We start from the raw sequence: 17107 nt of genomic DNA, 5'->3' as shown, positions 1-17107 counted from the left end.
AAGCACCTTCTAATGGTGTGAAACATGTCAGCTGTTTTTTTTCCTGTACCTCTGTGACATATGGATTGACAGTTTGGATTTTATTGATTCTGCACAATAAAGGTGTTGCATCAGAGAGCGGCCGTCCAGCATTTTCTTGATTGTTCAAATGTATTCTGCAGTCATGCTCCCAGATAGCAATGTAGATGATTCAGACCATTAACAATTTTCACAGCATTATATGAAGTGTTTAGAGTCTTTCAAAGACCTGCCAAATAGGCCATATGCCAGGTAAATTTCCGTTATAAGTGAGAAGGCCAGAGGTAAACTTTACCCATAATGTATACAGGTCTAACGTCAAAACTCTTAGGTCGATCTTTGTTGAAGTGTTTCTGATACCAATTAAATGGGTCAATGACTTAAGAGGTGCTACCATTTATGGGAGAAGAAAAGTAATACTGGACTTATCCTTCCCAACATTAAAGGGAAATCAGACAGAAGCTACTTTTTTCTAACTTTAGGGTTGACTATTAGTTCTAGACCAGCGTTCTCACTCTTATTTAAGCACTAATTTTGTTCAGGCTTGAAGCCAGAACGTCTGTGTGACCTATAGTTCAAAGTGACAGCTTTAACAAGGTGTACCACATTCGTATAACTGGCTGGATTTACCCTGTTGATAAGTTCACTCAAACATATTTATTTTATTTTTTTTACTCTGTATGGCTACATCTATGAAATCTAAACTTTATTTTTAAACTTTATGTGAACTGACCATTTAATGTCTTATTGATGGCATTGAAAACAATTTATATGTTTTCCAGCCACATGTAGGCCTTCTAGTTAATTTCACAGCTATGAAGCATTATTGCGAAAAATAATTGTGTCATTACTTGGTTTCTGTTTTTTTCAGGCTTCGAGCTTGGTTTTGCCATGGCAAGTCCCAATGCCTTGGTTTTGTGGGAAGCGCAGTTTGGTGATTTTTACAATACAGCACAATGCATAATTGACCAGTTTATCAGCTCAGGACAAGCAAAGTGGGTACGGCACAATGGAATCATTTTGCTTTTGCCACATGGCATGGAAGGAATGGTGAGTGCTGCTAACACATCTGTTAATCATGCTGACTGACTGATTTAAAGAGCCAAGGTAAACTAATGGGTCCTGCTCTCCTGGAGTGTAAACTCATTAATACTTAATCTGTTTTAACTTACTGTTTATCAAGGCTTGCATATTTTTCTGCCTTCCTATGAGGTGGTTACCCACCTTAATGCAGGTGATCGCTTACTACATTTATGTTTGTATAATCAATAGTGAGCATTGTTTGTACTCCAGGTATTGTTATGCTAAAACCATGATTTTATTTTCAGACATGTTAGAAATATACCACAATTCATCATTCATATTCATCATGTAAATGCGAATACCAGCCCAGCACTTCCTCCATTATTTATGGTTTCCCCTGTTCTTACACAGCCAGTTTTATTTTTATCTGCTATGAGCTGATTGCGGGAAGCAACTTTATTGTTGCCAATCTGGCCCTGTGTATATCTTAATTCTATCTGCATAGCTCACAAAAATATGCCGTTTTAAATTGTAGATGTGATACAAAAATGCTAGGGTTAGTGCAGTCAGAAAGGCTCCTGAAGCCACTGGCTTTAGAACTGGTTCTGCTGTTATAGAATCTTGCTCTACAAATGAGTGGCATTGTGTGTAGTCCTGATACGTATAAATCTTCCATCTGGACTATGTGTTTTGTTTCATATAATAATGGCTCTATTGCCTTCTGAAGACGCACATCTGGGAATTTTCTTTCTTATTCAGAAAATGTCACCATTTAATTGTAAATGAACTAAACGGAGAGTGTGGGAAACATGCTGAGGGTTGGTAGTGGGTGCGGTGAGCCCTCTCACATGTCCAAGAACAGGGGTCACAATAGGAAGCACCAGTCTGCGCTGTGGCGTCACATGGAAAACATCCGTTTACTCTGCATTATCCCTCAGTAGCTAACCTATGCTGCTGCGGCTTGTGACGTGATGGCACTGCTCCATTAAGCATCTTAGCAGCTTACCTGTCTCTTCAGAGTTACAGTACAGTCTCTGTATCCTGGCACTTCATCATTCTCACATGATAATGCAGCAGCTCACCACTGCTGTAACTTTGCCGCTCATGGCTGTAAACAGATCTGGTAGTCAAAGAGGAGGTCTTTCACAACTTAATTCCTCTGCTGGGATCTGCGTTGGATAATGTCAACTGTCAGAGCCCAGCAGAGGAAGTGAGTAGTGAAAGACCTCCTCTGTTACTGCTGGCGTGGTTCACAACAGCTAACAGTGAGTTGCTGTATAATGTTCGAGTTCGTATCTGTGCTGACACATCAAAGACACCCCCCGCCCCTCCCAGAGCCACTAATAATGCATCTCCCTCCCACATGAAAAGATGGCACACAGGGTAGCTGCCCCACCCTCACCCCAGAGGTGCCAGTACTGAATACTGGCACATTCTGGCTGAAAAAAAAAATGCCTTGATTCATTATTACGTATACACCACTTTTTTTCTCCATGAGGACTCAAATCGCTTTTCCATTTGATGGGGCACATCTTGGGCAGACTCAGTACAATTTTATACTAAGATAGGCACCAAATAAAATGCTAGCATGTTTTGTAGTGTGTAAGGAATCCAGAGTACCCAGAGGATACCCATGCAAGCACAGAGAGAATGTACAATTCCATGTAGCTATTGTCTTGACTGGAACTCGAGGTCACCAGGGCGAGGCATAAGTGCCACTGTGCTGTCCTCTTTGTTTTAATGAGGAAATTTGGAAAACGTTTTTTTTTTTTTAGTAGACTTGACAAATCTCTTCCATATATGTTATTTTTGGGGGGTACATTTCCGTCTGCACCAGAAAAAGATGTTTCTTAAAAGCCTTTACTGCTGCTTCTGTCTTCTGCCATCAGTAATGTAATTGAGAGGCAAGCTTTCCTAAACTCCTCTGCTTAATATTATTACCAGGGACCTGAGCATTCTTCAGCCAGACCTGAAAGGTTCCTCCAGATGAGCAATGATGACTGTGATGCTTATCCTGTAAGTTGATTTGTCTAGCACTATGACTTGCTTTATCTTGACCTCATACTCTAATTGTAAATGTTGAAAAATGCAGAAGCTTCTTATATCCCTGCTTTACTTCCTCTTCTTTAATAAAATAAAGGTTTTGGTTTCAGCCCAGATAAGTTATATGGAGACAGGGATGCATGCTTTTATACAATGCAAACATATTGCATAGAGGATTAGATGTGGTAAATGGAGACCCATTGTGTGTTTAAAGTAGCGAGGCATGTTTTTCCATAGCCAAATCATTTATTTTTAGGAAGTGATGTTTAAACAATTTGGCACTTATAACAAGCTCAACCCTGTTTAAGTATATTAGTCCATATTTAGTCAAATGAAGTGTACAAACTGAGAAAAAAAGAGGAAGCAGAAGTATTGCCTATGACACCACCTTCTAGGTGATTTGACTTTTTTTTAATTAGAAACTCTCTTCTAACATTCAGGGGTCTATTTATAAATAAATTGCTTTGCGAATGTCTCAGCATCCATGCAAGTGTAGCAAATAATACCCTTAATGTTTATAATATGTGTAAATAGTTTTTGCCTTGCGTCAGGTGAATGTAGCATTACCTAATGTTTGGTTTTAAGAACAAATACTTATAGGACATTTCGACCATGGGAGTTAACATGGCACGCTATAGGCTAAGAACATTCCACCAGCATGGGAAATGAAGGAGACTTCTGCACTATGTACCGTCTATGGAGAATCTTGAGGAACATCCAGCTGCAGTGTTGAGTCTTCTTGTTTATTGTGTGTGAGGTTCCCTCTTAAAATCCATGCCAGACTCTAATGCCGCGTACACACCATCACTTTATGTGATGAAAAAAAATGACGTTTTTAAAAACGTCACTTTAATTGACTGTGTGTGGGGGAAAACGTCGTTTTATGTCTTGTAAAAAACGACCAAAAAAAATTGAAGCATGCTTCAATTTTATGTGTCGTTTTTCAAAAGTGCACTTTTTACTTCACAGAAATTGACCGTGTGTAGGAAAAAACATCGTTTTCTAAGACGTTTTTTCATCCACGCATGCCCAGAAGCTACTTATGAAGCGAGCTTCAATGGTAAAACGTGGTGGAACGTAACCTCACTTTGCAAGATCATTGTGAGAAAACGATGGTGTGTAGGCAACTTCGTCTTTGAAAATTTAAGTTTCAAAAACGTCATTTTTTACTTCACAGAAAGTGTCGTTTTTTTTCATCACATAAAGTGATGGTGTGTACGCGGCATAAGTGTCTGGTATGGAATTTTGGGGGGCTCATTGCCATGTTTTCTATTTCCTGGAGTTCCCATTAAATTCCAAACCATACCTCAAGGGGCTAATATGAATTTTAGGGGGAGCTCACTTTTTTCTTAATTTTACAACCATTTTTGTTGTTTTTTACATTTTACCTGCCAGTCAGGAGTCCCTGTCTGAAAGCTAAAAGTGCCGGGTGGGGATGAGTCACTGGTTGTTGGGACCCCGGCAGGTGCCATCTCCCTAATAACCAAGAGAAAGCTGTTTTGATTCACACTGCAGTTAGGATTTGCTTGGCCAAACACCCACCCATTCATCTGCCCTTTCACACAAAATTCTCCATGGACTGTACACAGTGCAGATGTCTCCCTCATTTACCCTGCTGGTTGAATGTTCTTGGCCTATAGTGTTTTTTCTATGAAGGTAGGGGAATGTTACATTCACCTGACAAAAGGCAACAAGGAAACATTAGATACACATTACAAACATTATAGGTATTATTTGTCGGGACGTGAATTTTTTTATAAATATACCCCTCAGTGCTAACAAGGTTTTGTTGTGGAGATCAATGATCATTTGACATGAAACATGTTTAACTTACAAATCTTTTATCTTTAGGAATATATTCCAGACTATGAAGTTACCCAACTGTATGACTGCAACTGGATCGTAGTAAACTGCTCAACACCTGCTAATTACTTTCATGTCCTCAGGCGGCAAATTTTATTGCCCTTCCGCAAACCGGTAAACTGTATTCAATGATTATAGGAAATAAGCCAGCTTGCTTATTTTTACAATTTAATGCATGTGTGTCTTATCATATTTCAGCTCATTATTTTTACACCCAAATCATTGTTGAGGCATCCAGAAGCCAAATCTAGCTTTGAAGAAATGAAAACAGGTTGGTAAAGAGGTGTTTAGTGTGCTGAAGTCACCCATTTACTTCAATAAAATGCATGCCATATGTGAATAGTCGAAAAGAAAACAAAAAAAATGTTTTGTGCATGTGCCGTATAATTCAGAACAAAATCTATACTGTATCTTTTGGCCTAAATTATGTAAGAAGCAATACATAATGCAGTATATCATAGCAATCAGTCAGATGCTTCTTTTATTTTATTTTACATTTTTCTGAGTCCTTTAAACTCTGATCCTGGCTCCTAAAGTGGTAGTAGACTCTTCCCCATAACTTTTTCACATATAAAACAGCATTAAAAACACTACTAATTGCTGTATGTAGATGCCACCGTATTTGCTCTGTTGGCTTGTAATCCATCCCGTTCTTTGTATTGACGTCACTGGTGCATGCGCATCTTTCCCCCGAGTCACAGCACTCTCTTAGTGCCGTCAGTTCATTGAGAAGTATGCCGCGTGTGTCATATCCGCTTCCTGTAGCACTGCGCTAAAAAAAACACAGTATAACTGCGGCGGCTGGTCGGCTAATGGTTAAGCATATTATGAAAAATTGCTTAAAGTGGTTATAAAGGCTAAAGGTTAAGACAAAATAAAAAAAATAACTTATGTGCAGCTCCCTCTAGAACCACCAAAATACTTACCTGAGCCCCCTATCACTCTTGTGTATGTTCAGTGGATATAAAAAGTCTACACACCGCTGCTAAAATTTCAGGTTTCTGTGATGTAAAAAAATGAGACAAAGATAAATCAATTCAGAACTTTTTCCACCTTTTAATGTGACCTATAAACTGTACAACTCGGTTGAACAACAAACTGAAATCTTTTAGGTAGAGGGAAGTAAGTCTCCCAAAAGCATGTGGGAAATGTGTTATGGTCTGATGTAACCAAGGTTGACCTTTTTGACCATAATTTCCAAAAGAAATGTTTGGAGCTTCTTCTAGAAAGCTGAACATGAAGAGGAACTTCATCTTTCAGCATGACAATGACCCAAAGCATACATCCTAATCAACAAGGGAATGGCTTCCCCAGAAGAAGATACGTTGTGGAATGGCCCAGCCAGAGTCCAGACCTGAATCCAATTGAAAATCTGTGCACAGGAGATGCCCTCGCAATCTGACAGATTTGGAGTGTTTTTGCAAAGAAGAGTGGGCAAATATTGCCAAGTCAAGATATTCCATGCTGATAGACTCATACCCAAAAATACTGAGTGCTGTAATAAACCAAAAGGTGCTTCAACAAAGTATTGGTTTAAGGGTGTGCACACTTATGCAACCACATTATTATTATTTTTGTATTTTTTTTTATCCCTCTCCCCCCCCCCCCCCCCCCTAAAAGATTTGTTTTGTTTTTTTCAATTGAGTTGTACAGTTTATAGGTCACAATAAATGTGGAAAAAGTTCTAGAATGATTTCTCTTTGTCTCATTTTTTTTTACAGAAACCTGAAATTTTAACAGGGGTTTGAGACCTTTTTATTTTATTATATATATATATATATATATATATATATATATATATATATATATATATATATATATATATATATATATATATATATATATATATATGTATATATATATATATATATATATATATATGTATATATATATATGTATGTTAACAATAACAAAAAAGCAGTTAAATAAATCCCCTAAAGCCAGCAACAATAGCTCCCCCCAGCAACAATAGACCCCCATTCCAGGCACACTAGATTCACCCAGCAACAATAGATCTCCCCCAGCGACAATAGACTCCACCCCAGCAACAATAGATGACTCCAGCAATGGGTAGACCACCCCAGCAACAATATATCCCCATAGTAACAAAATACCCCACCCCAGCAATAATATATCACCCAGCAACAGATTCCTTACATATTATACCCCCCCCCAGCAGCAACAACAGATCTTCCAGTAGCCAGCAACAATAGATCCCTCCTGGCAACAGTTGACCCCTTGGCAACATACGAGCCCCCTAGCAACAATAGACCCCCATGCAAAAATAGATCCCCCAGCAGTCAGCATCAAAGACCCTCCAGCACCCCTTGCCATTATGTACATTCAGTGCTGGAGGTGCCGGAACTGTGTTCCCCCTGAAAAAAAGCCCTGTGTGTGTGTATGTATGTATATGTATACATTATATATATATATATATATATATATATATATATATCTCCTCACATGACTCATTGAGAGCAGCGGGAGACATTGACTGCTGCTGTCAATCAAATCCTGTGGTGAGGGTGCAGGAACAGTGCAGCCATGCCCCAAATGACCTCCTTTTGGAAAATAGACATCCCAAGCCGATCTAGATTCCCCCCCCCCCTTTTTCTCTCATCCATGGACGGACACAGCCTTCGCAAGTCTTGACAAGTGGGTTATGTTCCTGTTCATAGGAGAGGACTAGACAGAACATGTTAGATATTTAAATACATGTTACTTTAACAGAGTTGAACAGCCCTGCCCAGGGGGCGGTCCCTCCAGATATGTCCCTCCTCCCTGCAGCATGCAGCCTCCATTTTTTTTTATGCCTAGCAAAGGAGATGGATGTGGCTCCCTTTGGGCCCATCGCCCTGAAGAATTGTTTTGTTTTATTTGATTTTTTTTATTTTAAGATTCTTCTATCAACTGCCGGCTGGGTGACAGGCTGGGTATATAGATCCTTGTAGTCTCCTCAGTCCGGCCAGCGAGCGTGAGCACACCATTGCTAAGGGCTGGGTCTGCCACGACATACCCCATGACTCCTGGGGTGGCCTGTGGGCTTTTTTGCTCCAGGGACCACACATGACTGGGCTGTGGTGTTGTCTCACTCACAGTGGACCCGGCCGACAGCTACTCCAACGCGCTTGTATGCCTGTCAGGAATGCACCAGCGGGTCCTCGCATGGATGGGTAAGTACAGTCCTTCCTGCCTCGGCGGGTTGGTATGGCTGGGCATTCCTGGGGTTAGGGGGTCCTCCTATCCTCCCTTTCCCTGCTCTGTCATTTTTCGCTCTGCTACTAACCGCTGCTACCGGGGTGGACCTGTGGGGGGGGGCTCCTTTCCCACCGGGGCATTGTGGGGTGTCTGGGCCCATTTTTGGCTGTGGGGGTGTGCTTTGTCTTGGGAGGCCCCCTTCTCATCCACATGGCGGCGCCTGTCCCAATTTTTTTGCAGTCTGCTATTTACATTGGGAAATCCCATTGGCTGGCTGCTATTTTGTCGTGGCCACGCTATGGCGTAGCTCATTATTGTGGCTGGCCATTTTACTGTGGCCATGCCCAGTCATCTCTGAGGCGTCCAGCGGCCATTTTGTGTGGGGTTTTGGCCTCTAGTGCTGACTTCTGAACGGTGCGCAGCACATATCTCCTCAGTTTTTTCCTCACAGCACACGCTGTGTACTTAAGGCGGGCAGCGGCGCTGAGCAGTCTCTTGCTGGGTTGGTGAGTCCCCTGCGCAGCAAGGAGGGTGGGCTTTTTCAGGTCTGAATAGGTCCCTGAGAGCTGTCTGTGGTTATGGAGTCAGTATCTGGCCCTTCTTCCCCAATCATGCCTGAGGTGGCAGCTGGTGCCCCTGCTCCTGCGGTTCCCATGGACACTTTGTCGGCAGTCCTGGAAACATTTGTTGCCAGGGTGGAAGCGGTGTGCGGGTGTAAGAGGGGTACAAATCGCCCCCTCCTCGCGCCTGGCTGCGGCACAGGACCCCGGTTCTGGGTTGTCAGAGCATGTGGACCAGGACCTTCCTTGTGAGGAAGACTTCTGCCTTGGGTCAGTACAGGACAGGGCACTTGTCAGTGCGCTTATCAGCGCTGTAAGGGACTCCCTTAAGCTGGATAGTGCAGCTGAGGCATCCACTGAGGATTCAGTCTTTTTTGGGTCCCACAAGTTCTACCACTCTGTGAAGGTTTTTCCTTATGTGTAATTTTTTGACAAGTTTATTGATAAGGAATGGGAAAAGCCGCAGAAGTCCTTTGTGGTTCCTCAGCGCATAGCAGTCCGTTACCCTTTTGAGGACAGCCTGTTAAAAAAAATGGGCTCCTCCTCCGGTAGTTGACCCCCCCGGTTGCCCGGTTAAATAAGGTGACCACTTTCCCTATAGAAGGGACCCCCTGCCTTCAAGGACCATACTGGTAGGAGGTCCGAGGCGCTGACCCGCTCCATGTTTACCACCAGCTCCCTTTTGAATTTATTAGACTGGCTGACCAGATGGTCCAGGGCCTTGTATATGTATGTGATGCTACATTGGATGCAGCCCCCTTGATATTAAGAACCTCTATTTCGGCAGTGGTTTTACGCCGCCTGATTTGGCTGAAACGCTGGTCTGCTGACCAAGCATCCAAAAAAGCCCTAGCAAATTTACCCTTCATGGGTGGGAGGCTTTTTGGTACCTCGCTGAACGACATTATTAAAGATGTCACTGGAGGTAAGAGCACTCTCCTCCCTCAGTCCACCAAAGGGAAGGAGCCACGCCGTAAGTCGGGTCCTTTGTTTCACACTCAGAAGAGGTATTTTCGGCAGTCAGGGTCTGCGGGTAAACCCTCCCAGGCTTATAAAGGCTCAACTGGGGGACAGAAACGTCCCTGGGTGCGCAAGACAAACAAACCGGCATCCAAACCCGCACCGCATGAAGTTTTGCCCCCGCCCGCCTCATGGGTGGGGGGGGGGGGCGGCTTTGCAGGTTCACAGTTCGGTGGACCTCCCTGCTCTCCGACCAGTGGGTCTGCGAGGTGGTCTCTTTGGTGGAAAGGAAAGAAACTATCTTGTACCCCAAACAGATTCTTTCCCTCAAGTCTCCCCCTCCTTCCGGCTTGTCTTCTGCCCTATTGGGGGCAGTGCAAGATTTGCTAAATTGCGGGGTAATTTTACCCGTTCCGCAGGACAAGAGGTTTCAGGGATTTTATTCTAATCTGTTTGTGGTCCCAAAGGACGGGCCCTGAATGCCTTTGTGAGAGTAAGGAAGTTCCACATGGAATCCATTCGCTCAGTGGTGGCTGCGCTCCACCTGGGGGACTGTCTGGCGTCTTTGGACATCAAGGACGCATACTTGCATGTCCTAATTTGCTAGAGGTTTCTGTGCTTTGCGATAGGGGAAGACCACTATCAGTTTGTGGCCCTTCCTTTTGGACTAGCGTCAGCACCAAGAGTTTTCACCAAGGTGCTAGCTTTCAGACAGCGAGGCATTGCCATTGTGGGCTACATAGACTACCTTCTTCTGAGAGCAGCTTCTGGCTCAGAATTAGAGGTGAATGTGTCTATAGCCAGCCAGACCCTCCGAGAATTTGGGAGGGTGTTAAACATTCAGAAGTCTGTCCTGGTACCGACTCAGCGTTTGGAGTAACTAGGGTTGATTCTGGACTCGTCGGAGGCGAGAGTCTTTCTTCCCCTGGAAAAATTGCACTCTTCAATCTGCGGTGAAGCAGGTCTGGGTCTGATGGTAGCCTCCTTCGAGGCGGTACCGTATGCCCAGTTCCACACTCGCATATTGCAGAAGGAGATCCTGTCCAAATGAAACAAATCTCCATTGTCTCTGGATCGTCAGATTCAGGTAAGCCACCTAGTCAGAGTTTCTCTGAATTGGTGGCTGAGATCCGTTTTTTCCCTTCCAGTGGACGGTGATTACGACGGACGCCAGCCTCATGGGTTGGGGGGGGGCGTCCAGTCGGCCCAGGGTCAATGGACTCTAGAAGAATCCCGTCTGCCGATCAATGTCCTGGAACTTCGGGCAATCAGGCTATGTCTCTCCTCTGGTCGAGGAGGTTGCAAGGTCGCCCAATCAGGATCCAGTTGGACAACGCCACGGCAGGGGCTTATGTCAACCATCAGGGGGGAACTTGGAGCTCGGCTGCAGCGTCCGAGGTCGCTCACATCCTAAGGTGGGCGGAAAGAAGCATGCCTACTCTGACAGCCGTCTACATTCCGGGCATAGAAAACTGGCAGGCAGACTACCTGAGACCAGGGAGAATGGTCATTGCATCCGTAGGTGTTTCAACTCCTTTGCAGGGGGTGGGGCACACCAGATGTGGATATCCTGGCCTCTCGCCTCAACCACAAAGTGTCGAGTTTCGTGGCCAGGTCCAGAGATCCCTGGGTAGACGCGTTGGTGGCCCCGTAGGGTCAGTATCGGCTAATTTATGCCTTTCCCCCATTGAAGTTGCTTCCTCGGCTGCTCCACAGAGTGGAGGCCGAAGGGATAACAATGATTCTAATCGCTCCGCATTGGTCCCGGCGTACTTGGTACATCGATCTCGTACGCCTGGTGGCAGATGCCAATGCGGGAGGACCTTCTGTCTCAAGGTCACATACTTCATCCTGCTTTACAGTCGCTGGCTTTAACGGCATGGCTATTTGAATGCCAGGTATTGAGGAACGAGGTCTTTCTGACTCTGTCATCTCAGCCATGCTGAGGGCACAGAAGTCTTCTTCCAGGAAGATCTACCATCGCACCTGGAATGCCTACTTCTCTTTGTGAAGAGATGGAGTGGCGTCCACGGACGTATTCGGTTTCTAGGGTCCTGCTGTTTTTACAGCGTAGAGTGGATCAGAAACTTGCCTTAAGCACCATTAAGGGATAGATTTGAGCCTTGGCTGTGTTCTTTCAGCTGCCTTTGGTGGCTCATTCTCTGGTGGGTACCTTTGTGCAGGGGGTTCGTCACATACTTCTCCCTCTTAAACCACCTCTTCCTCCATGGGATTTGAATCTGGTGCTCTCGGTTCTTCAGGACCCTCCTTTTGAAAACATCAGAGAGATTCCTCTCCTGACAGTATCTCAGAAGGTGGCCTTTTTGGTGGCCATTACTTCTGTCAGACGTGTTTCTGAGTTGGAGGCCTCGTCTTGCAGGTCGCCATACTTGGTCCTCCATGAGGATAAGGCGGTGTTGCGTCCGCAAACTTCCTTTCTTCCGAAGGTGGTTTCGGCCTTTCACCTTAACAAGGACATTGTACTTCCGTCCTTGAGTCCTCGGCCGGCGCATCCTAAGGAGGTTGCGCTTCATACTTTGGATGTGGTACGCGCTTTGCGGGTGTACCTGTCTGCTACGGCTCAGTTTCGGAGGTCTGACTCACTTTTTGTGTCATATCTGGTCCACAAAAGGGCCTGGTGGTCTCTGCCTGATCCACCATTTCTCGGACAGGCCTAGGCTCTTAAGAGGCGGACGCCCCCCTTTCCGGTCACGGCACATTCGACCAAGGCTTTGGTGCTTCCTGGGCTTTCCAACATCAAGCGTCTGTATCACAGGTGTGTAATGCGGCGACCTAGTCGTCCGTTCACACCTTTTCCAAATTTTACAAGGTTGATGTGAGTGCATCTTCAGATGCTTCCTTCGGCCTCAAGGTTTAGCAGGCGGCTGTTTAAAGTTGCAACTCCTCCGTTGAGGAGCTCTGCTTGTTTGGGGTGAAGTTGTTTGTTTTTTACTGATACTGTTCCCATCCCTCGTTTTTTGACACTGCTTGGGGATGTCCCACTTGTCAAGACTTGTGAAGGCTGTGTCTGTCCATGGACTATAAGAGAAAATAGGATTTCTTCTCACCGTAAATTCCTTTTCTCTGTCGTCCATGGACGGACACAGCACCCACCCCTCCTTTTTAGGTTTGTACTGCTTGTTACGAACTGAGGCTGCATGCTGCAGGGAGGAGGGTTATGTCCGGAGGGAGCGCCCCCTGGGCAGGGCTGTTAAACTCTGTTAAAGTAAAATGTATTTAAATATCTAACCTGTTCTGCCTAGTCCTCTATATGAACAGGAACATAACCCACTTGTCAAGACTTGTGAAGGAACCTGTGCAATTCTGCATGTGTTCCGCGACAGAGTAATGTAAACCAAGCCTTTGACGGGTGCCTTTAAAACACCCCTCAAATGCCTGCTTTCAATGCCAGTGTGCACTAGGCCTTAGTATTTACATGCACTTTAAGTTGTGGTGTAAGGTCAATGCATACATTGTGCTGCTTCATTGGCATGAAAACTAGCTTTCGTTGTGAGTAGTAGTAGTCAGTCTTGCTTGGGAGTCTAGATATACAAAAGCACGTTTTTTTCCTTCATATAAATGAATTTATTTGAGCAAATGTATTCAAACAGGGATGCATCTTACAGATGAAAACAACAACGGTGCTTCTGCTAAACCATTAACCATTAGAATTTCTTTGTGACATAAGGTACAGTCTTCCAACGTGTGATTCCTGAGAGCGGAGCAGCTTGTCACAGTCCTCAGGATGTGAGACGGGTCATTTTCTGCACTGGGAAGGTTTATTATGAGCTTGTCAAGGAAAGGCATCAAAAACAGCTGGAAAGCCAAATAGCAATCACACGGCTGGAGCAGGTAACATCTTCCTCAGTATTAATCTGTTAGGCAGAGAATATTTTGACAGCCAGTTTTGTTACAAAACAAATGATCAGGATAATTGAGGCACAAAGTTAAATATTCCTCCTGTCGCATAAGTGAATTATGTGGAGAAAATTTTACTGATTAGCAACAGCATGAGAGTTTGATAAACACCTTGTCTTTAAGTGGGTTTATTACCTCCTCGCTCCTAATTTTCTTTTATTTGTTAGCAGACATTGGGGGGAATTCTGAAAGACTGCTAGCTGTTATTATTTGTGCCAGCCCTGCACATGCACCAAAAGTGGGGTTATTTGCGACAAATTCAGGAACGTGTTATGTCATAATGCAGTATGTTAATGTGGTGATGGGAAAAAATGGCGCGCATATAAAATTTAGTGCATGATAGAAAAGTGATAGGAAAGTGTCGCTCGCACCTCAAACCTGATCACCTCAAATCTGGCACATTCCCCACACAGTGCAATGATAGCGAAGAATTGGCTTTAACTACTTCAGCTCTGCAAGGTTTACCCCACTTCATGACCAGGCCATTTTTTGCGATACAGCACTGCCTTACTTTACCTGACAATTGCGCAAGCGTGCAACGATGTACCAAAAAAATGTATGTCCTTTTTTCCTCCACAATTAGAGGTTTATTTTGGTGATATTTGATCACCTTCTGCGGTTTTTTATTTTTCGCGCTATATACAAAAAAAGACCAACAATTAAAAAAATATATATATTTCTTTATCGTACATCACGGGACACAGAGCAGCATAGCCATTACTATGTGGGTTATAGAGTCTACCTTCAGGTGATGGACACTGGCATTATCAGACAGGAAGTCCCCTCCCTATATAACCCCCTCCCATACCGAGAGTACCCCAGTTTTTTTCGCCAGTGTCTTAGGTGTTGGTCACGAGTAGCTGTGCCTCTACGTCCTTGGGACCAGGGACAGGCTAACCGGATCTGTCCAAAGTGCTTCAGAGCCAAGGTGGACAGTACCCGGGCCCCAGGTCGCTGGGGTTTGCCTATAATGCCTCTCCTTGGAGGGCTGGATCCTGGGTTCCAGAACTTTGTACCTTCTAAGGTCCAAAAGTCCCTGCTGTCAGGATGCTGTATAGGTCCAGGGGAGTGGTGTTCCTTTCCAGGACCCCGGTCCCTGAAGGTCTAGCACAATACCCACGGAGATGGGGGAAGATTGGGCCTCTTGCTATGCAATACCCTTCAGCATGGAGCAGGTAAGAAGGGGGGCCTGCGGGACTTGGTTTGACAGTGGGACTCTCCGGGGGAGATCTTTGTTGGGTTAGCCTGTGGTATGCTCTGCATCGGGGCAACTAAATTCACTTATGTCTGCTTAAGACCGGATGGTTAATTATTGTACCCACAATTGCATGTCTCCCTGGCTGTGTTAGCGGTCTGCTGCTGCTACCACCGCATGGTATGGATGGGGTAGGGGCTTACTCCTGTTTCTGTGAGAATAAAAAGGACAGCCACCCCATCTAGTATAGACATTGAAAAAGTTCCATAGTGGGGCTATGTTGTCTTACCTATGGAGGGATGCCGGTTCCGGTCTGCTCCACGTGTCCCACGTGTTTTCTCCTCCGGCGCAGCATGGCACTTCTGTTCCCCTCCTAGAGTGATTTATTACAGGGTTTGGAGGGCCTATGTAGTCTGGTGTGAGTCCCAGAGATAGCACCCCAGCAAATATACCATTGACAGGGTTTTACGATTTCTACAGCTGGGAGTAGACAAAAACCTGGCAGTAAGCACTATCTAAGGGCAGATTTCGGCCCTGTCGGTCTGGTTTCAGAGACCTTTGGCCACCCACTCTCTGGTTAAAACCTTCTTGCAGGGGGTCTTACGGATTAATCCTCCAATCAAGACACCCCTTTGTCCATGGAACCTAAACCTTGTCTTGTCAACTCTGCAAAAGCAGCCTTTTGAGCCTCTGCCGAGGTTCCTTTGTTGTTACTGACTAGAAAGGTTAGTATTTTTGGTGGCCATGGGCTTCTGCTAGAAAGAGTGTCCAGAACTGGCAGCCTTGTCTTGTAAAGGACCATACCTCATTCTGCATAAAGACTAGGGTGGTTCTCCGTCCTCACCTGTCTTTCCTACAGAAGGTTATATATCAAATTTTCACTGAAAACAAGGATTTGATCCTACCATGCTTCTTTCCAAAGCCACTTCGAGAAAGGAAGGAATTGCTGCATACCTTTGATATTGTTAGGGCCATGAAGGTCTATCTTAAGGCCACAGAAGTGGATTCGAAGACGGATGTGTTATTCGTCCTACCGGATGGACCTAAGAAGGGTCAGGCAGCAGCGAAGTCCACCATCGCTAGATGGAGTTAAACAGTTGATTATTCAGGCCTACGGCTTTAAAGGGGTTACCCCCTCCTTTGTCGGTGAAGGCCCATTCTACTAGGCCATGGGCGCCTTCTGGGAAGCGCACCACCAGATCTCCATGGCTCAGGTTTAAAACATTCACAAAGTTTTATCAGCTGGACGTTTGTAGAAGGAGGAGGCCTTTGGGCAGGCGGTACTGCAGGCGGCAGTATAGGATCCTCAAGTCCGGGGCACCCTAGATTTATTTAATTTATATGGATTTAGTCTTTGACCGAGATGTCTCCCTTCCCTCATTAATCATTGCTTTGGGACATCCCACATACGTATATGGCTAGGCTGCTCTGTGTCCCGTGATGTACGATAAAGAAAAAGGGATTTTTTATATACAGCTTACCTGTAAAATACTTTTCTTGGAGTACATCACGGGACACAGAGCTCCCACCCCCTCTTATGGGGAATATTTTGGGATGCATACTGCTTGCAACAAAACTGAGGTACCTCCCGGTATGGGAGGGGGTTATAATAGGTAGGGGACTTCCTGGTCTGAGAATGCCAGTGTCCATCACCTGAAGGTAGACTCTATAACCCACATAGTAATGGCTATGCTGCTCTGTGTCCGTGATTTACTCCAAGAAAAGGATTTTACAGGTAAACTGTATATAAAAATCCCTTTATTTGTTACTTTCTGCTATAAAACCTGCCCAATAAAAAAAATGTAAAAATAGAATTTCTTCATCAATTTAGGCCAATATGTATTCTGCTACATGATTTTGGTATATAAAAAAAATCCCAATATGTGTATATGATTGGTTTGTGCACAAGTTACAGCGTCTACAAACTATGATGTGTGTGTGTGTGTATATGTGTGTGTGTGTATATATATATATATATTATATATATATATATAGATACATTATATATATATATAATTCTTTTAAACTAGTGATGGTGGCGACTTATAGCGAGACTGTGATATTGCGGCGGACAAATCGGACACCTAACTGACACTTTTGACACTTTTTGGTGGACCAGTGACCCCAATACAGTGATCAGTGCTAAAAAATGTGCACTGTTACTGTACACAGTTAGGGAATGGGTTAACATCAGGGGCGATCAAAGGGTTAAATGTGTTCCCTGGAGTGATTGCTGCCTTTTAGGGGAGGTGTTTTGGACTGGGGAATGTAAAGTGTCGTGGTCCTGCTTTGCAGGAACACAAGATCAGTGCATTCCCCTCTCAAAGAA

The 17107-nt window shown here is 44.5% G+C and overlaps 1 protein-coding gene across 3 annotated transcripts in view; it reads left to right on the top strand.

The window, feature by feature from the left end:
• Window positions 1–17107, top strand: part of OGDHL (oxoglutarate dehydrogenase L) — a 235821-nt gene that overhangs the window by 209519 nt on the left and 9195 nt on the right. For all 3 annotated transcript variants that reach the window (XM_040320732.1, XM_040320735.1, XM_040320734.1), the window contains exons 17-21: window positions 890–1068; window positions 2986–3057; window positions 4936–5061; window positions 5146–5218; window positions 13354–13517. In XM_040320732.1, the coding sequence (XP_040176666.1) occupies window positions 890–1068; window positions 2986–3057; window positions 4936–5061; window positions 5146–5218; window positions 13354–13517 (614 nt within the window). The remainder of the gene's footprint in view (window positions 1–889; window positions 1069–2985; window positions 3058–4935; window positions 5062–5145; window positions 5219–13353; window positions 13518–17107) is intronic.

Source organism: Rana temporaria, chromosome 8 (assembly GCF_905171775.1).
Source record: "Rana temporaria chromosome 8, aRanTem1.1, whole genome shotgun sequence".
Taxonomy (NCBI): Eukaryota; Metazoa; Chordata; class Amphibia; order Anura; family Ranidae; genus Rana; species Rana temporaria.
This window is presented reverse-complemented; position numbering and strand designations above follow the sequence as displayed.